The 21,655-nt window shown below is 40.7% G+C and overlaps 1 protein-coding gene across 2 annotated transcripts in view; it reads right to left on the minus strand.

Moving 5' to 3' along the window:
- The window catches only part of LOC146502443 (arf-GAP with coiled-coil, ANK repeat and PH domain-containing protein 2-like), a 56,382-nt gene that overhangs the window by 19,683 nt on the left and 15,044 nt on the right, over positions 1 to 21,655 (minus strand). For both annotated transcript variants that reach the window (XM_085134081.1, XM_085134080.1), the window contains exons 2-10: positions 19,900 to 19,957; positions 15,508 to 15,627; positions 14,793 to 14,846; positions 12,237 to 12,295; positions 10,991 to 11,174; positions 8,452 to 8,496; positions 6,178 to 6,273; positions 1,900 to 1,974; positions 659 to 670 (exon numbers count right to left, since the gene is read on the minus strand). In XM_085134081.1, the coding sequence (XP_084990207.1) occupies positions 659 to 670; positions 1,900 to 1,974; positions 6,178 to 6,273; positions 8,452 to 8,496; positions 10,991 to 11,174; positions 12,237 to 12,295; positions 14,793 to 14,846; positions 15,508 to 15,627; positions 19,900 to 19,957 (703 nt within the window). The remainder of the gene's footprint in view (positions 1 to 658; positions 671 to 1,899; positions 1,975 to 6,177; positions 6,274 to 8,451; positions 8,497 to 10,990; positions 11,175 to 12,236; positions 12,296 to 14,792; positions 14,847 to 15,507; positions 15,628 to 19,899; positions 19,958 to 21,655) is intronic.

Genomic DNA, 21,655 nt, shown 5'->3' on the forward strand with positions numbered 1-21,655 from the left:
AGCCCATCTCAAGCTTTCATGTAGCTACTGAAACATGCACCGAGGTGTCAGTGCTTAGAGTTATGCACACATTAGCAGAAAGGAAGTATCCTAAACACAACCTCAGGACCCCCCTGAGGACTGAAGCCTCCTTCCACACATAATGATGAGATAAAAGGCAGTTACCAGTAGCAACGACTCATTTTCTTTGGCAGACATCAAACACATAATTCAATTCACCAAAAAAACTATTTTAACTCCTGAGTAAATGTCTGGTTTTAACAAAGTTGGGGAGCAAAAAGTGAAGCGCGGGTGTGAAAGTCAGAACTACTACTCAACTTCTTAATCCCATAGATCTGACTCCTGCAACAGCAGATCAACAAGCGTCAAGTCAGGCCTATATTTGATTGAATTACAGTGGCCTATCTTATCAGACTAATGTCATGTTAGGGATATTTAATAAAGAAATACCAGCTCTAGAGTACCTCTAAAGATATAGTGGCTTTTATCAGTGCGCTTTACTTCATACAAGTGTACTACACTCTGCAAATAACAGAACCTTATTCAGGATGACAAAATCATGTGCATGTTGTCAAAAAAGCTATTTTCACTAAAACAATGTGAGCTGAAGATTACAAAAATGCACAGTGAAGGAAAAATGAAGAGAAACACCGCTCACCTGCAGTGCAGCCTGGAGGGAGTAGAAGAAGAAAAGAGGAGGAAAAAAAGAGCAGAAGCACAAGAAAAGAAGAGACAGTTGGTTAGGAGTGTCTATGTACAGCCAGACAAGAGAGCAGGGTGGGAGCCAGACCACATAAAAATAGCATTAGATAAATTGAGGGAGGTGAAGTGGGGGATAGGTGCTCAAGGACAGGCGGGAGCTGGCACACGTACCATCAGTGACTGGGTAAAACAGGAAACAAGGATAAAAAATGAGACTGAGGGGACAAAAGGAAAGAAGGAAAAAAAAAAAAGGATGTCAAATGAAAGACGGGGCAGAAGAAGCTTCGCACATGCAGAGACTGAAACGAAGGTCACTGACAGGCAGACAAATGAACAGAAGCCCAGCAAACAACAGCAGGGTAAGGACACAGGCTGTCTGGAGTTAATGATGCTGTGGGATGTTCAATTAAAGTTAAGAGCAAATTTACTGCCACCACATAATGTAATATAACAACCCACATCCTGTCGAGGTTTTTGTCTGCTGTGGGTTTGTACTCTGCTATCGGAAATGCTTTCAAATAACAAGGAAAATACTAGGATTAAAAGCTAAAGAGTTTAAAAGAAAAAAAAGATCTCATTTGAGAAGCTTATCTTTACTTTTGCCAAATTTACTAATTATAGGAGAAATATGAAAAGCATGACTCTGGACAGAGACGCCGAAACCAAACCTTGTTTGTTTGGAAATGGGTTTCCGTAAGCTATCAATATTGCACGGGTGTGTGGCTTATATGCTCCACAGGGATCACCTTACACCTGAGGGTGGAGTCCTACCTCCATTCATTCAAATGATAAACATGTTTCTATAAATAAACCAGCATATTAATGTTGTTTTGGGAAGAATTCACTTTTTTAAATTGGCTCCAACTCCAATTATAAAGCCAATCTAATCATTTTACTGACCAAGATTCAGGCCTATTAGAGCTGAGGGCAAGAGGTAAGTGTAACCACTCGATCACAGGGCTCTACCTCAAAGTGTTTTTATACATTTCCCCCAAATTTTCATATTTGTACATAAGTTACCCTAACAATAAGCCTGGACGCCTTCACTTGTCATTCGTGCTTTTCATTCACATTAGTGCAGCTAATTCTGTGGATTGAAGGTTATTTTTGTGAGCAAGTGCTGCAAACATTTTTGCACAAAATTGAGGGAAACAAAATAAATAAATAAATGACACCAGATTTTGAGTGTGTTTGCACCTTTTGTTGGATGGTGGAGTGCTTCTGCTCCATGTCCCTCTTCTCTTTGGCAGCATCCACCACCAGCTGGTCCAACTGCAAGAGACAGAACCAGTAAGCCAAGCGCACCGAGCCGACCGGTGACAAGCGTTTCATTCAAAATGACAAAACTAAACTAATTAAGAAAAATATCTATGATCCAGTGCCACCACATCTTTAAACTGCACCTAAAAGGTCACGTGAGCATGCGTGCGTTGATGATGCTAACGCCACTTTCCACGGGCCAGACCGAGAGAAACATGCTTTTTCTCCTCTAACCAAAATGGACTGCTCTGAGGAGAAATTAGACGGGAGATGATTAATCCTCTTTGTCGCTGTGAGTAACTGACACATGTAGAGAGGAAAACAAAAAATCTTTTGAGCTGTGAAGAGAGAAACATTTTTTTCTTTTTCTTAAAGGCTTCAGTGAAGCTCTGGAGGTCACTGGGTGATGCCGAAAATATGCCAGTTTGCCTTGCAGCGCTGAAATTCTGCTCTGTGCGTCTTTATAGTCTGTCGCCGCAACGTGACCTAAATTGGTATCAACAGCCTCAAAAACAAAAGATTCAGTATGTGATTGCAGGGCACTGATTTAAGGGCGAGCGGGGTTCAATTGTATCAATAAACTAGATGGAAATTCATACATTTGTTTCCTTTCTTAAAGCAGAGTATAATAAACGTGTGGTTTCTTTTACAAAATACACACAAACATGTTACTATCACACAGTTTCAGAGATGCTTTGAGGGAGCTGGGTGTTTTGTTGTGCTCGGAGAGGAAATGGGTGGATGGGTGAGCAGCGGGCTGATAACACAGATGGGAAATGTTTTCCCTGTCGCCTCTGCAACAACTAGTCCGGTCCGGCTGGAGCTCACGCCATCTATCGAGGCCTGCCTTTATTTTCAAAGATGCTTCTGTGCGTAGCTCTCCTCACATTTTGTGACAGTGACTCATATTGCCTTTAACATCTTATCTTCTCAGGCCGAGACAAACGTTTGTCTCTGCTGACATCGGTTCGTCAGATTAAATCACTCCTGACGTGTAGCTGCAATGACGACGTCTGTGATTCATGGAAAAGATATGAAACATCTTTCTGAACGAGCATTAAGCTCACGTGTGTTTGATCCTGAGGCTCTGTGTCACGGAAACATGAAGTCAGCAGTACATTTATGTCTAGAAGCAGCATTACGCTTTCAACTGGCGGTGGAAAAGCAGCATGTTTGACACGAATCACTGAGAGCTGTCAACCGAAGCCAACAAAGAGAGAACATCAGCGATATCGATTCAAACTCTAAGTCATGTGATCTGGATTTAAGTATTTAAGTCTTTGGTTTTCATCCTCCTCTGTTGTTCCATTTTTCACATTTCTAAACATTTCCAGGTATCAACGCCCCGCAGCTGCTGTTACTCCACCTCAGGGTTTATTCATCTTTCTAATAATTTACTCGCACCCTTGATGACTTTCTCACAGTTTAGAAGCATCGCGTCATATTATCAGACCTGTTGGCAGCTCCTCCACACCTCCCTGCACAGCCTCTCCACCTTCTTCAGCTTCATGATGGAGGTATAATGCACCGTCCACGGCCGCCGCTTTCCTTAGCACGGCCTTTGATCTTCCTCTCCTTCTGGTTTGTGCTGCCCCAAATTCAGCCCGACAGGCTTGTAATCCACAGCACAGTTAAGCTCTTACTTGTTCATCCACTTGAAAACAAACCCTCTGTCTCTTTCTCTCCTCCCTCTTCAGGGTCTTTTTCAGTTCTGTCCTTTTTCCCCCTTTTCCTCACGCAACACTCTCTTCTCTCGCCGTCGGTCTTTCGAGTCCATGCCTTTCTGTGCTTCTTCAGTCACATTTAGCTTCAAGAAGATTACACTCTGCCTCTTATCCTTTCCTAAAATCTGCTTTTCAAAGAGGTCCAGCCTTCCTCGCTTCTCTCTCTTCTTTTTTTCTGTCAATAAGAAGTTTCCAACTTCAGAACACAAGGGTAAGAAACCACACGCTTCTCTCCAACCCAATTAAGAGCTGCTGAATGGGCTCCTCAGATCTGGCTGTCAAAAAAGTCCCCCCAAAAAATCCACACTGCATTTCCTTCTTTCATAGTTTGGCTAAACGTTCAACAAGCTCCTCTTTTCTCTACTTCTCTGCCTCTTGTGACGGCACTCCTTTCTCCTTGGTCATGTTTTGCTGCTTCAGCCTCTGAGCAAACAGCCTATATATTCCCCAGCCTTGCTTCTTTCACTCAGCTGACTGTCAACCCTCCGAGTCCAACTGTGGGAAAACCCATTCCAGCTCACAACCTTCTTCCTCATTCCCGCTAAATGTAAAAGCTTCACTGTGATTATAATCTTCAAGTAACATTCAGGCTCAGAGGAAGGGCTTTGTTTATGAGAGGATGCACACAGACACACACGAGGGTGGAAACTGAGTTGACGAAAGTACTGCAGTACACGCGAACCCACACATATACACGGACGAGACAGAAACACAAACACAGAGGGAGAAGAGTGGTGACCTCAATTTGCAGCTGAACTTATGGTTGGGCAGATGCCACCATTTTCACATTGTCATTACCAGAAATACTAGTTTAAAAATACACACAAGTTAAAATGAAAGGTGACAACAAAGCAGATGAGCATGATAACAATGTGAAGAATGAGTTTCAGAGTAAAGTGTTGCAACATCTCCAGAGGCTGGTAATGAACTAATCATTTGATTCAGGTGTGTTGACCCAGGGTGAGATCTAAAACCTGGAAGACACCGGCCCTCGAGGCCTGGAGTCCCCCTCCCCCGGTCTAATGGAAAAAGAAAGACAAGCAAACCTGTTTCTTTAACCCTTTAAGACCTACCATAGAACCAAGTCCGCCAGAGCTTATATTATATTTTTACATGCTGTGGAGCCATTTTTGGGAGCATTTCAAGTTGCTATACATCAATACAACCATTATAGCCCAGATTTTAATAATATGTATGCATTAAGTGCATAGTAATTACATAAATTGCAAAAAAGTGCAATAAACTACAAAAAAATTGAAAATCGTTTTTGTTTTTTTTAACATATATTTCTAGTTAGAGAAATTTAAGAGGCTTATCCCTCAAAACTGTAAATACAAAAAAGTTGCACAAAATAGTTTCCCACCACAGGAAATTTATTTTGAGTGTCTTCATAGTTTTATTTTTGAAAAACACCAATTTTTATACACTGCAGGAAAAACAAAAATAAATATTATAGTGCAAATTTGCAAAAAAGCAGCATATGCATCAAAATAAACTATTTCCAGCAGTGCAATATGAGTCCTAAGCATCCCAGAAACGACACAGAAAGTCAGAAAGTCAAACATAACTTTTAAAAACACCAGTATAGGCTCATGAGGCCCTGATGGTAAAAAAAACTACATTTCTGTGAAAATGACGTCACTTCCGGTTTCGGGCAGGTCATGGCAGACATGCAAAAGTTCGCGCTGACGTCTATTCCAACATAGGAAGTGTTACAATCAGCTGATCGGATCGGCAAAGCGTGTTTCTGGAATATTATGTTTTTGTTGCTGCAAGTGCTTTTTATGCAGTTTTTGCAAAGCTATATGAGGAAGGAAACTGTGACCGAGGACAAGCTGATGGCATAAGATGTAAGTACAACTCCTCCGGTTTCATATGCAAAAAAAATTATTGCGCTAGCTCACGTGGTTGCAGAGCTACAGGGAAATAGTTGCGCAAAACAGAGCGTGCCTGCTCCGACCGGCTTTAAAGGGTTAAGCACTAGTTTCACTTTAGCCAATTAACACCAATGATAAAAATGTAAATGCAGGACCGTATACAGAAAAACTGAACAGAAAAAAATAATGTAAATATTAGTCTTTCCCTCATAATATAAAGTGTTTACTCTTTACGGTGCACTGTTATGTAAACTTGGAAAGCAATTATTCTGCTGCTCTTCTAAAAATAACATCACGTGTTTACGATATCTTCCAATTAATCAACAGTCGTGGCTGAGCGACGAGCACTGCAGTGTATTCGTTTTATGCAGAGCGTCAAACTAGAAAGAATGAAACCAAAATAGCAGCGAGCTGTACGTACGCTGCGCAAGCCGAAGGAACAAAAGGGAACAGCAGCAGATAGCTATATTTATGTAAAAATATGAGCGCCTTTTTAACTGTGGCTGTGTGTTTGGATCCATCAGTGTCTGAGAGTCCTGGAAGATTTTTATATTTGGATACAGGTAACGTAGCACACCAACCCTAATTATGTGTGTGCAGAGTGTAGCCTGTACCTGCCCTCCCAGCTGTTTCATAAGAGGCTGCAGTTCACTGAAGAGGTCATAACCTTGGTGGAAAAATGTCAGATGGGCGTACATGAAGGACAGCATCTATAAAAAAACAACAACAACACTTAAGAGGAAGAAGGGTCTTTCCATCTCCATTCATCAAATTTAAACAGAAAAAACCCCAAGTGACCATCACAGATTTGTCTTTCTACTGGAAAAAGCTCAATCTTAATAGGAAGCATGCAAAATTCCCCTACTGTAAAAGGTCCCTTAAAATCCTTTGTCTAAAAACACCCGTGTCACATCCTACAGCTTTCAAGCATCATTTTTTAACTCTCCCTTGGACACCAAGTAGGAGTATTCATGGTTTCTCTTTTTTGAACTGAGCAGTTTCTGTTTCAAGCCTGCTTCAAAACACAATGGTCGTGTCCAAATTCATGGGCTGCATCCTCCTGAGGACCCGGCCTTCGCGGTCTACGTGGGCCGGGTCCTCAGGAGGTCGGGTAGGCCGGAAGTAAACGGCTATGGAATTGGACGGTCTAGCCTTCTCGATCTACTCCCGCCCTTAATTCAGAGTATTTCCGGTTGTCAGCGCCACGGCACAAAAATCGAAAATGGACCCGAAATCTTTCTCTGTTTTTTGTGTTCATTTTTAATTATCAACGAGCTAACCCACATTCTCGCCTGAAAATATGTTTAAAGTTTATTTTGTGGCCCAGAAAGATTAATAAGAGTAATTTTAAAACTTAGTAGCGGCCGCCATTGCCGGAAACTGGAGCTTGGCTGGGCCGCGCTATGAATTCTGGGATATGGTAGGCCAAGAAGGACACACCCGACCCATCCTTCAAATTCGGGGAAAAGGAGGACGCATTTGTCGGCTGCATTCGGAGGAGTCTACGAATTTGGACAGCCTTCGGCGCGTCGCTGTGACGTAATCGGTCTACAAATGCGGCCTCGGGAGGATGCAGCCCATGAATTTGGACACGACCAATGACTGGCTGTGATTTCTCTCTGCAGCTTACCGGGGCTACCCTTGGAAAAACCCGGACTCTATACTAATAGTCATCAAACACTAGGGGTGGGGGAAAAAATCGATACTGTGTAGTATCGTGATATTTTGTTTGCTAATAATGTATGGATACAGGGACAGCAGAAATCGATATTTTGTTACAAAAATGTTTTTTGTGCTCTGACTTCAGAGCATGTTGATCCTTTTTCTGAGCAAGAATCCTGACATTCCTTCACTGTCCAAATGTGTTTAACATTTTTTATGGCAGCAATAAACATGACAGTTTACTTATTTTAATTTAAGACATGTTTTATTTTAATTAAGTTTAAAACTTTTTTATTTAATGTAAAATTATATTTTGTTTTAATTTACTTTCAAATTCTTCAGTTGCTGAAGGGGCTGCATAGTTTTCATAAACTGCATAGTTCAGAATAGCTATAATTGTACCAGATGGTTGCGTTCAGTTAAGTTGGACTAGACTGTAATACAAACCGTTCAGTTTGTCAACAATAAAACTGAAACGAGAGAAAGACTGAGTGTGAGACTTTGATATTAGATAAAATGAATATTGATAAAGTTTACCTTTATGTACAGAATCTGAATATCGCAAAATATTTTTAAAAATTGCAATAATATCGTATCGTGCGTTAAGTATCGTGATAATATCGTATCGTGGGATGTTTGGTGATTCCCACCTCTATCAAACAGCAGCTTTATTGATATATCTCGAGGTGTTAAATCTCATCGTTAAGAGTGCAGAGGAGGTCCTCGAATAATGGAGGGAAAGAGCTAAAGGAGGCATTTTAAATTTTCATTATCTAGAAAACTATCTGAGCTCAGTCCTTCGAAATCATTTAGGCCGAATATCTCATCTTATGGCTCTAAGAACTATGGACTATAATGAGTTAACACAGGAATATTTGGATGTATTTGTCTGATCTCTGACAGCAGATTAAGAGGCCTGAAGAAACCAAAAGTTTACAGTCAGGGGACTGAGAGTTTATTTAATACTTCTCATATATAAAAGGAACATAATAATTCTGTACAGCAGAATGGTTTTACAGATAATGAAGCATGAAAACACATTTTCATCTGGTTTCTGTTAATATTACATGTAACATTTGGGATTTTGATGAGTCATTTTCCCAACATGAATCTTCCTATTTGAATTTTTCCAGGCAAATCTGGTCATGTGGGAGGCAGTTGATGAACTGAGAGTGAACGACCCAGAACAGAAAGCTCATTTCATTTGAGAGAACGAGTAAACTTACTGATTTTAGGATCTCCGACCTTCTCTTGGACTGTAGCACGTTTATCTGAAAGTTCATAAAAAACCAAAACAGTGAGAATAGGGATTATTATGAGAAAATATCTGGGACAATGCGGTATCTGACAGAAAAATGCAGAGAGAGAGTAAAAAGTGGAGTGGAGATGGGGGGGGAAAGACTTAAAGAGCGTGAGACAGAACAGAAAATGAGATGAGCTGGTGGAGATGAAACATAAAGAAGTGCCTGAGAAAAATCAAAGAAAGCTGACAGGCGTGAAATGACTACTGAGGCTGGATAAAATCGCACCATCTCCCTAAGCATTAATAGGCAGCGTTTCATTATACCAGCACCAGGGGGAGCCCTCTACCTCATGTTTAGTGGGTTGAAGCCTGTCTCACTTTTCATCTTCGCCTCATCGCCTCCTGTCTCTCCTTCTGTGTGTGAATGTTTGTGAAGAAGGCTCTGCCATTTGTCCAGACTAATTACCGCCGTCCTCATCTGGCCTTGGATTTTCTCAGAGCTTAATGCTGCAGAGCAGGGATGTGTTGTGGTGGATTGTAAAAACAGATGCTGATACTTGGCTGTTTCATGTTACTGTCAGCGAGTCTGCTGTGTGACAGCAGAGGCACTGGCTGGGTGTGGTAACACATTTAGCTAGTGGGGAAGGAAGGCCAGCTTCAGAAGTAATCCCACACTTCGCTTCATACTTTTGAATTAACCTAAGTCCATCTTTTTTTTTGTTTGTGTAGTGAAAGCAGGGTCACCGTGCTTCAATACCCCGGAGAATAAAAGTAAAGGAAATGTCTTTTATGGTCAGCAGTAATTTCATGGCTGCAGGTTTCAAGGCAATTTTCTCAAGCAACTCTAACCACACTTGTGTTTATGCACAGATGTTAACTCCCATCCTGGGGAGGAAGCTTATTTTTTTCCATCTCCCAACCACAACAGTTGACGCATCGCGACTTTTACAAGCCCCCCTCCTTCTCGATTACAGTCAATTAGTAGCTTTGACCAAAGCAGCACCTCTAAACGATGGTTATTTAACTCTCAGTGTGTAATATAGTGTCAACACTGCAGCCGCAAGCAAACTATCAGAGCAGTTATTTGGAAATTGGTTGGTAAAGCTGCAGCAATTGCAAACTGCAAAAATGTAACATTTCAATTTGTCACGTTTGGTTTGTCAGGTTTTTACACACAAACAACTTTCGCTTATCTCTAATAGTGGTGAAAACAATAGAAGTGGTAACATACGGGGGTGGGGGGTGGGTTACTGAGCGAGATGCTTTTCCATTTTTCCAGACTAGCAGCACACTTTGCCATCAGTGAGCCAGGAAATCCCTGAAGTTGAATATTTTATGCTGCAGCTCTACGTGGCACAACATAGTAAAAGAGACATGCTTCACTCTTAAAACGCCGTGAATGCGAGTCTGGCTTACAACCTCACTCGTATATTTTCCTCTCCCTCTACCATCTTGCATGTCACTATAAACTGCGTACTGTATAATCAAGCACAAATGCCACAAAGATGAAAAAAATGAAGTAAAAAGCACAAAAAATAAAAATAAAATACAGTTAAAGTCTGTCTCAAATGTTTCCTGCAAGCACCGCTGCAGAAGTTAGTTTTTAAAGTGCTGACAGCACTGCCCAAATGTGAAACTTTAATGGAGACCCATTTAAAAATCAGCTGAGCTAGCTGCTAGCTTATAGATTTCCTATAAGCACACTAAAAAGCGAGATAAAAACCAGACTCATTTCTCACAGCCAGGACTCTTTTTTTATGAGACGGTGATTATAGAGTGGGCCACTGGAGCAGACTGCCAAACCTATATTAAAACCTCCAGTTTGGTTTCAATTCACCATCTCATTTGCTCAAGGAGTGAAGGGTGCCCATACAGCATTGTCTGTTCTTTTGGGAGGGAGATTCAATAACAGGGCCGCCAGCTGCCTTATCAGAAACCACAAAGCATTCATCAGCACTGCCGCGGCTGAGAGCAGAGCTGATGCATTCAATGGCACAAAAGCACTGAGTAAGGTCACAGCAGAAAATATCTAAGTGGCTTTGACAGAGAAAATGAGAAAGAAAACGAGCAAAAGGAGACGAACAACATTCATTCAAAAACTGATTTTGGAAACTGAAGAAACTTTTCCGACTGACCAGGTTATTAAACCTCTTTCTTACTTTTTTTGTTCACTTTGGATAAAACAGAATCAAACACAGCATTCCTGTGCAAAAATAAATGCTGAATAATAAGTTCTCATCCAAATTCTGAACATGACAGCGTGCACCTCAGCTTTTTTGAGATCCATACTTAAAAGCTGAATGTCAGCAATCTGTTGCTATATATAAATATAGTCTGACTGAAAACTGCCTCAGTTTCAAGTCAAAATCTCCCTGAAATAGCACCGCATTTCTTTTTTTAGATCATCCTAAGTGTAAGCATAAAACCCTGTTACTGCTATTTAAAATGCACAGTAGCCACATGTCAGTGCAGCAAGACAAACTTGCATCCCTTGCTGTCATTCAACATCCAGCGGGCCGTACCTGTAAGACGTAGTCGAGGACAATGTGCCGGAAGCACTTGCGCGTGGCAGTGAGGATGTTGGTGGCCTCCTCCACCTCGTGCTGCTTGTTACGGGGAGCTTGGGCATTCTTGATCAGCGCCGTCTCCTTTTCCTCGCTCACTTTGTCAAATTGCTTCTTGGCTTCTTTGAACTTACGCAGGTCACTTCAAAGGAAGAGAGGTTTATTAGTATAAACATGACAGCAGATCCTGGGTTTTTGTGCGTCTCTCAGGCTACTCCGGCTTCCTGCCACAGTCCAAAGTGATGCAAAGCTTTGGGTAAACTGGTGAATCTAAAGTGACCATAGAAGTGAATGTGAGGTTATAGCCTGCACGGACGGACAATAACTTATAGCCTTAAGACAAAGCCACTTTCAATTGTGTCCAATTAATCTTATAAAAAGGATGTGGGCTTTTCAGCAGTTTAAGCAATCGTATATGATTGTTTATACTAATCGTGATGCGTTTTACAACAACCACAAACTTTGGTGGCCGAGTAGGGCTGAACTGTACGAGCATAAAGCCAAAGGAGCTCAACATTTAGTGTCAGAACTCAAGAGACACGACAGCTAATGTCACATTTTAGACTATAAACATGTGAAAGACGAAAGCTTGCACTGAAAGACTGAATTCTTACCCTAATTTAGGACAAACTTTAATGAGTTTCCACAAAGAGTGGGACTTCAATCATCTAAGACGTTAAAGTTTAAAGGGAAAGGTCCATAGTTACAGAAATCTCTGAATATGAATGAGCACGAATGGTCCAGCAACAGGAACATGTCAATCTAAAAACAAAGGCAAACTCCTTGACCTGCTTCTTGTTAAAGCCCTCGAACCACATGCCCCACACTTAACATTTGCAGCCATTTTCCTGAGTGAGATTAAGTTACATTTGAGCGCCACAAGATACTGAGTAAAGTATAAGTGCTGCTGATGTGGGTGTTTAGTCCTGATGTGCCACAGGCAAAAACTGCTAATCCTTATAATGAAATAAACCAGAGAAGCAACTCCTTCCTGTAATTATACGAGCTGCCCAAATTTCTGAGCTAAATTAGGAGAACTGAGGAGGATGTTATGAAGCCCACATAGAAATAAAAATATTCTCTTATGCAATTTAATGACAATGCTGTCCGCATCATCCTGTAGTGTATTTACTCCTGAATATTTTGCGTTTGAAGCTGTGAAAGGTAAGTTAACGAGTTTTTACTGTGGTTAATTAATACTCACTCTTTGACAAAGGTTTGAAGCTGCGTCTTGATCGATCTCTGGGCCTGATCGAATAATATCTGTGAAGCAAAAACAGACAAAGACTAAGAAAGACTGAGTGACTGCTCCTTCCCATTTGAAGAAAAGGTTTCCCTCTAAACATGTTGAGGAACTTAAGAAACAAAAAGCTGACAATTTTATTCTCTTGCTAAGCCCCCGTGTGATTTCTAAGTTAGTTTTCAGCATCTGCTTAGGAGGACGTTTGTTAACATCACAGGGTGCAATTAAGCAGCTAAATTTACTCAAACGCGCTGACTTTGTAAACTCCCCTCATAAAGACACAAACACGAGAAATGACGTGATTCGTTTATTCTAGCTCATGAGTCATACCCTCATTAACCTGCATCCTTCCTTAAAAATGAGCTGAACCAAGCAAAAAAGAAAAAGCCAGACGAATACTTTAAATAAGGCTTCGGCGCATTTCTGTAGTCCAAAAAAAGACAATATGAGCAGTGTGGTGGGGAGAGGCCTTCACTGACAAACAGATTGAGCACTGTGAGGAGATCACGTGCTGTAAGATCGCTGAGCAGCAAAATCCTATCTGACAATCAGCTGATGTGACCGCAGTCTCCACCAATGAGTAACAGTCTCAGGCTGTTAGGGAATAAGGCAGCTAAGTTAATATCTCTACTAACTAGTACTAAACATCCCGGAATTGCAGTCTGACCTAAACATAGAACTAAAATTGTGCAGAAGCCAGTTTAACCAAACCTGAAAGGCAACAAACATCTCACTGAGGTGACAACATCTACATTATGTTGCCTCAACTAAAATGTAAAGCCTTTAGAAACTATGTAACCATGTTACTTCTATTCAACTGTAAATTTTGTATTTCAACTAGCAGTAACGATCACAGTGCAACGCTAATGAAATATCGCGATAGAATATGGGTATAACGCGCATGCGCAGTGCCTTTGTTTTCATACGCACATGGCGGAGAAGGGCGAAAACGGATCGTTGAATGAAACGGATGAACCAGAACTGGTTTGTAAAAATGCTGCAACTTCAGTGGTGTGGAACTGGTTTAGCTTTCGTCCGTCAGATACACAACAAAGCACTATTTTTGGTAGCGCATGCTAGCGGGCCGGTCGTTATTACCGTGTTTTTTGGAAAATACGGCACACTTAAAATCAATCCTTTGATTTTTCTGAAAATCGACAGTGCCCCTTATAACCCCGTGTGCCTTATGTTTGAATTCTGGTTGTGTTTACTGACCTCGAAACGATTTTATGTACACGGCGCTCGAAAATCTGTCAGATGTTTCAGGACGACTTTGCTAAGCTACGAAGCCGCACCGCTTGATGGATTGTCGGAGCATTACGGCTACCGTAGGCAGGAGCCTCGCGGAGTGATACGTACTGTGCTTCAACATAATATTACAGTATTGCATGTGTATAAGATTTTTTTTTAAGTTTTGTGGATATTATACATGGTTATGCTGAGGATATGTCGGCCAATTTCCACTGGAAATGCCTTTTGGTTAAACTGTCAGCAAGGAATTTGCACTGTTAAATTTTTATATAACTTTAATGCAAAAAACAGCTGCTTGTTTAAGTGAAAATACATTGATGGTTTGTGGGGGTTTTTTGCATTAATAAAGTTGTGGAGTTGTAAAGTATTTTGTCTAGTGTCAATTATATCATCAGTTATATCGTTATCGCAAATTCCGTGATAAATATTTTTGGTCATATCGCCCTGCTCTAGTGGAGATAATTCCTGACAAGGGGAATCTCTAAATTCACTGTAGAGAAAGAGCCTCCAGCTCAAGTCCTAATGAGAAGCCCAACAGAGGAAAGTTTCAAGCGCCACCTTAATGCCGACCAGAGACTGACAAGTAGGGAGTTTAAGAAGGAAAGGAATAATCACATAGTCAGATCTCTCCTACTGGGCTCCTTGAAGAGTGGGGAAAGGCATCTTGTTGGTTTATTTTAAATGATCTAGCATGCAACACATCTTTTATGGTCAACATTATACTAAAGCTCTTCACCTGTCTGCAGGATGAACTAAACAAACAAACACTTTACACCAGTTATGGATGATTTATTCCAACAGATGGATTTCAACCCACACACACAACCAGATCTGCTTATGACATCATGGACAGTTTTACTCCAGGAATTTTTTTTATTTTGTAACAAAAGACAAGAAATCCCAAAGCGTTTATGACTAATGATGGCTGACAATGAATAAAAAAGGAATTTATTGCAGCTGACCCAAGGAGCTTTTTTTAAAACCACAGTTTACAATAGGCATTGTTTCCTGTGTGTTTTTAGCAACACCCTGCTTCACATATTTTACAGCAATATGAAATCTTCCCCCTGGAAGATGCTTATTATAGCCACTTTCTTCACATTCAGCCACCATAGTTCAGTTCTGTGCTAGGCTTTTAAAACATGTTCACTGGACATTTTCTGCTTCTCTTTCTCAGCACAAGGATTTATTTATTTTTTTAAAACGATCTGGATTTTATAGTCACTTGGGGGAAAAAAATCATGCATCCGGTTTTGGTCAGCGTACCGTGTGATAGTTGATCATCTCCTGCAGACTCTCAGCAAACTTCGTGAGACTGGACTGTGAAGAGAAGGAAGAGGACAGCCATGAAGGCAGGCAAAGAGACAAAGCAAGAATAAAACACAAAACAGCACAAGGTCAAATATAATTAAAACCAGTGGTTCAAAATGCCTGCTAAGCCACAGCTGCAGGGACAAAAGCTCCTCAGGTATGAGAGAAAGGAAACCCTGGTGTTTTTGAAGCAACAATAGCACTTTGGGAAAGAATTCTTTTGGCTAAGTTACACTTTTCAGATACACGCAGTGGCTCAGCTTCAAACCTAAAGGGAGAGGCGGTGAACAAAATACACAAAGGCAGACAGGAAGTGCTTGCCTCGGCATGCAAAATTTATAAGAGAGAACAAAACAAAACATCTGACCTCTGCGAGACCCAGCGGACAGTGCGAGGTTCTGCTAGCCCTCAGTTTTCAAACTTGGATAAATATCACCATGGATGCAGAGTGAAACCCATTTAGAGTGATCAAACAAAGAGCTAAAGGCTCTCATGAAGTCAGTAATGCTTTTACACCATCTGTGATGTTTATTTTACTGAGATGTAGAGTTTTCAAAGTTTTACTGGATATTACAGAAGGACTGTCACAACACAAGCTGGAGAAGAAGCAAAAAAATACTTCAAAGCATTTTGTGCAGATAAGATTGAGCAAAATTATATTTTTGTTTACCTCAATGACCTCATCTTTGGTGGACTGCTGTGCAAGCTCCCGGATCCCATTAACAAACTGTTTGTTAGCTGCGTTGTAGGCTTTTCCAGCATCAATCATCCCGATACACAATTTCACCAACTACAAAGGAAAGCGGCAGATGTCAGTGTTCGAGGGGGTAACGGAGAAATGAAGAAATGCATTAACAATAGAAACACTTCAGTGAACACAAACTAGAATCAGTGCTAGAGATTTCTTCAGGGCATTGTCTCTTATCAATAACAGTGGAGCTCTGCTGCTGAAAATAAATTTGGGATTTTTTGTGGAAACTGGAAACGCAGAGAAAAGGACTAAAATATAAGATAGTCAGTGCTTACTCAGTTTATTGGTAATTAACAACAGCCACTTCTTTCCCTTCTGACTCATTGAGGGCAAAGATAATTCCAGGTTATGTAAACTCCCAACAAATTCTGGCCACTCTCCATCTACTCCCACTCAGCTGATGACACAGAGGCTGAATGTGCATCTGCAGCCAAAGCAGCCAAATGACACGCCAAGAAAATGCCAATTTTAAGCAGCTTCCTTCAACAATTAGTAAATGTTAATGAACACCTAAAAGCTGAATGAACACCTAAAAGCTGATCAAACACAGACTGACCCTGCTTCACGACTAATTATGAGTGAAATTTGAGTCGGAAAGAGAATAAGCAATGCTGTTACTCAAAATGAAGCATTTCGCTTAATATTTAACCTCCTAAGACCCGAACTCTTTCACAGCATGCATTTTTAATTTCTCTTTGATATTTGGGCTGATTGGGACACGATGAATGTAAAAACAAAGAATTACCAGATTTTTTTTTACCTGATTTTTGTTTCTAAGAAAAATGAGAGCCACATATGAGGATATTCGTTTAAAATTTTGATAGAACAGTAGCAGTATAATGTCTTCGTAAGTGGATATCAGGCTCTTGTAGAGCAAAATTGAGTATTTTGGCCTAAATAACCCAAAATGTGACGTCCACATATGTGGACGCCAGGTCCTAGGAGGTTATTTTGTTTGCTAATAATGTATCGATACAGGGACAGCAGAAATCGATATTTTGTTACAAAAAAGGTTTTTGTGCTCTGACTTCAGAGCATGTTGATCCTTTTCTGAGCAAGAATCCTGACATTCCTTCACTGTCCAAATGTGTTTAACTTTTTTTTGGCAGCAATAAACATGACAGTTTACTTATTTTAATTTAAGACATGTTTTATTTTAATTAAGTTTAAAACTTTTTTATTTAATGTAAAATTATATTTTGTTTTAATTTACTTTCAAATTCTTCAGTTGCTGAAGGGGCTGCATAGTTTTCATAAACTGCATAGTTCAGAATAGCTATAATTGTACCAGATGGTTGATTCAGTTAAGTTGGACTAGACTGTAATACAAACCGTTCAGTTTGTCAACAATAAAACTGAAATGAGAGAAAGACTGAGTGTGAGACTTTGATATTAGAGAAAATGAATATTGATAAAGTTTACCTTTATGTACAGAATCTGAATATCACAAAATATTTTAAAAAATTGCAATAATATCGTATCGTGCGTTAAGTATTGTGATAATATCGTATCGTGGGATGTATGGTGATTCCCACCTCTACTCAGCAGTGAGGATACAAAAGAAAAAGACAGGCTCAAAGTGGAAAAAAAAAAAGTGCTACGAAACATTAGAAGCACCTATCACAAGACAAGTGGGTCAACACGTTACTCTCACACACATTTACACACATTCCCAGCATGCACACGTGTCATTTCCTTTGCATTTGAACAAAACACTTATCTTTAAACATGATTACACTACAGCTGCCTCAGCCCTGCTGTATGGTGTTAGGGTGTTTTCACACTTGTGGTGTTTAGTCTGTTTAAATCCATTGTGCAGATGTTCATTTGCGCAGATGTAAACGAGGTAGCCGCACACTGAGACCCTTTGGAGGAGGTGGTCTCACTCTGGTTTAAAACAAACTTTGAAGCAGTTCAGTAGTTCAAGGTTTGCATTTTTTTATGCTCCACGTTCTCCAATAATCCAAGTCTTTAAAGTCACCAACTGATTGTTCTAGAGAAAACAAACTAGACGTGTAAGAAACACCCATAGATCTAGAGATGTATTAGCTTTCTGTTGTTGCTCTGTAAATAATTTCTTGTAGCACTTCAAGAATGCTTCAGGCAGACATGCTTTTTCATTGTTCTCTTGGTTCATTTCCAGAACATAAAAAGAGACTTAACACTGATGAGGGAAGCAATAGTTTCACAGAAACAGAACCACAGCATTCAGAAGACACCAGTATGTGAAAGGTTTCTACTCCATTGTTTGGAAACAGGATGTATGAGAGCAGATGTAATGTGGACACTGTCTCTGTCGATTTACTTCTTATCCAACATGGCTGTGCACGTTATGGTCACACAGGTAAGCAAGCTTGAAGGAAAAGCTGAACTCTGGTATCTGAAGACAACTTCACTCCACCCAAGTCAACACATACACACTCAGACACACACACACACTATCACAGCCATACTCACGCAAACACACCCACTCTCTGGCAGATCCTTCCTCTCCACAGCAAGAGGGGAAGTGAGGCTGAGTCATGGAGGTGGAGTGAGGAGGAGGGTGTAAGAGTAACGCTGTAAGACTAAGTCGAGGAATAAAGAACTGGATTCTTTTACGGTCTCACTCTGTGGGGCTCTGTGGCATCAAGACGGTACAACCGTTGATAAACATGACTCTGTTTGGTTGGTTTAATGTCAGTTACACAGGAAAAACCCAAAATTGATTGTTGGGGGGGGGAAAGAAAAATCTGCACGAAAGCTGGGAAAAGTACCAAAGGCACTCTTCAGGACTCAGGAGTATAAATAACACTCCCAAAATATCTCTGCACACAGAAAGTTATTGAGCCAATTTGTTTTTAATTTTAATAAGTAATCAAGTGTGAAACAATTCTGTAGCTTTAATATGGATTTCATCAAGTGCTTAACAGTCTGTACTAGGGTTGGACGACATGTAAAAACTTTACGTTAACGCGTTAACACTGACAGCACAAAAATATATATATAAAGTCGCCAATTTGGAATGAAAGAGGTAAATTTAAGGATGTAACCAAGCGGTGTCCCGCTTGTGCAGACCTATAGTGCGAGTAAAGTACTCAAACACAGCTAACTTGCATGAGCATGCATGTGGCCACCATCCGGCTGAGTATGCTAGGCTATCACCAGCTTCTGCAGCTCCAGCAACAAGCATTTGGGCGCTCTCTGAGGAGGGTGCTGTTAAAACAGCGCTATAATTCTTTTTTCTTTCTATTGACTGGTTCTATTAGCTCCATCTTTATTAGCAAACTTACTCATGGACAAATAATTAAATTGCCCCTTGTAAAAATGATGACCGATGGGCTCAGCCTCTCGTGGCTCAAGAGTTGGGAGTTCGCCTTGTAATCGGAAGGTTGCCGGTTCGAGCCCCGGCTTGGACAGTCTCGGTCGTTGCGTCCTTGGGTTTGACACTTCACCCGTTGCCTACTGGTGGTGGTCAGAGGTGGTCAGCCTCGCCTCTGTCAGTGCGCCCCAGGGTGGCTGTGGCTACAATGTAGCTGCCATCACCAGTGTGTGAATGGGTGGATGACAGGATATGTAAAGCGCTTTGGGGTCCTTAGGGACTAGTAAAGCGCTATATAAATACAGACCATTTACCTATCACTGATAGTCGATATATTCGTCCAATCGTCCAAACCAAGTCTGTACCACTAAATACGACTGTAAATACCATCCTACGAGTATTTCGTATTAAAAATAAGCAAAACAATAAAAAGCTTTGATAAAAGAATAAATGTGCTGAATGGTGAGTAAATGCTGAGCCAGGCGGTAGAGTGCGTCGTCTACCAATCAACAGGCTATCCTCGGGCAAGATACTGAACGGAGTTGCAGCGATGCATGCATCAGTGTGAGTGTGTGGATAACCCTGATTTTGTTTGTGTAATACTTTGCATTACTTCATCCAGACCTATTACAAAAACTGGAAACTCTACTTAAAACATTAACCTCGTCTTTCATCATGAATTCATTTGGCCCCTCCATGAAATCCATTTTTCAAATCACTAATAATAGACACACATCCCTTTTCGTGATTTTACAAATGTATGATTTTGATCAACAAAATGTCACAGTTACAATAAAAGACTTGGCATATAGATAGATATTTAATCTGGTCCAAGTAAACCATCACATTGCTGGAAGGGTAACGAGTGCGTTTGCTCGAAATGCCAAGGAATACAGCGAGGACAAGTCCGAGGACAAACCTGACCTGTTGCAGGATGGCTTATGTTGCTGCTGGCTCGCACGGTGGAGAAAACGAACAATTAAACAATGTTTTTCTTGGGCGGTACTCACTTTGTCAAGCTTGGATTCCAACTCGCACACATCCCCCTCCACTTCCTCTATGGTGGCTCTGTGAGGACAGAAAATGCAAAGGTTTGAAGTGAAGCGCAACCATGACTCAATACTTCATTGACATTTGGATGCATGAAGTGTGAAACAGAGAAAGAAGGTGTACTCAGAGGCATTCTGCTGGAAAGCATGCATACCCTTCATCTTCATCCCATTATCACAGTTCTCCTTATAACCCTCCTGTGTCTGCAGAGCAGTTAGGTTAATCTCTGTTCCGCATTATGCCACTTATGTTGATCATAAGTAAAAAGGAAGCAATATACTGCATGCCAATATAAGCAACATAATTTAAAGCCACACAGCTTCATCTTTGTCACGTATGCTACTGAAACTGGGTCAAATATTTGCCTTTATTTCAACATCTTGATCATTTTCAGACAGAGAAGAAGAACTTAATTTAATTATAGCCGTTCGGTTCCCCCAACATTCCCGTATTCCACAATTATAGTTTCTGAAAGCTGCAGCTGCAGTAAATGACAATATCCTCCCGTTCGAGCACTGACAAGCACGTGAGACACACAGACAGACGTCTAGAAGCAGACAAACTGAGAGCTGCCATTTTGGGCCTGAAATCAAGTCTGGCGTCCTGCCCTCTAAAATGTGACAGAGACACAGCTCGCCTCTCCACAAGATCGACAGCCTACGAGCTTCAGGATACCACAACAGAGGGAGAAGGATATCAAATACGTCATCCCAGCACAGGATCTGTGGATTAATCTCCCCTTGATGTTAATTATCGCATTACTACGGCTTTTTTAATGCAGGATAGACAAAGTGGTTGAGTATTTTTTCTATAACTGCATTTATTTATGCTTAATCTGGAGTAAAGAAATAATAAGAAATAATATGGCAAATGCCAACACTTGATAATGATATATGGATTTATTAGACACAGATGTATCTGCAGAAAAGCAACAAGATCTTTAACTAAGGTGCAGCTAAAACATGCAACACAACAGCGCCTTTAGCATTAAAACACCCTTTTAGCCCACATATCCTAGAAAAACACATTTAAAACCGGAGAAAAGCTCTGATATGATGATGCTAGTGGTGGCACATTATGAAAACTTAATGAATGCGCTGCTGTTAAGTCATGTATCATTAGTTATGCAGTGCAGCTCAGATGTGGCCTTTAGATAATGCATGCTTCGCATTTATAACCATTTAGCAGCAGTAATCAACACTGAGGCAAGTTTGTTCTTAAGACAATAGCAGCATTAAAACTGTTTACATCTACTAATAAAACAGTATCCGTTTCTTATCGCGGCGATTCTCTCGATTTCAGGCCTATCAGCCAATCGCCCTTAGCATAAACTCACTGAAGATAAGAACAACAGTTTTACATTTCAAATACAATTTATTCTACTGAAGGAAAAAATGTGTCCAACATCATGCAGTGCAGTGCATGAGTGCCATGTGTCAGTGTAAAGCAGAGGGATTAAGAATGTCACCCTGCAGTAGCAGCGGACGGCTTTCTCCAAACCCCCTGTAGCTGTTTGTTCTCCCATATGGCATCAAACTAAGTCGTGGACATCTGGTCAGTGCCAGGGATCCCTCAACAGGAGAGGCTTGGATGTATGCACATACTGAACAGCAGATACTGTGCAGTGCACCTGTACGACTTTTACTGTTATTTACATGTCCTCGTCTTTCTTCTGTATGTGAAAGGGATTTTGTTGTTGTTTTTTAATGCAGGATG

The sequence above is a fragment of the Neolamprologus multifasciatus genome, chromosome 15 (genome assembly GCF_963576455.1).
Source record: "Neolamprologus multifasciatus chromosome 15, fNeoMul1.2, whole genome shotgun sequence".
Lineage (NCBI taxonomy): Eukaryota > Metazoa > Chordata > Actinopteri > Cichliformes > Cichlidae > Neolamprologus > Neolamprologus multifasciatus.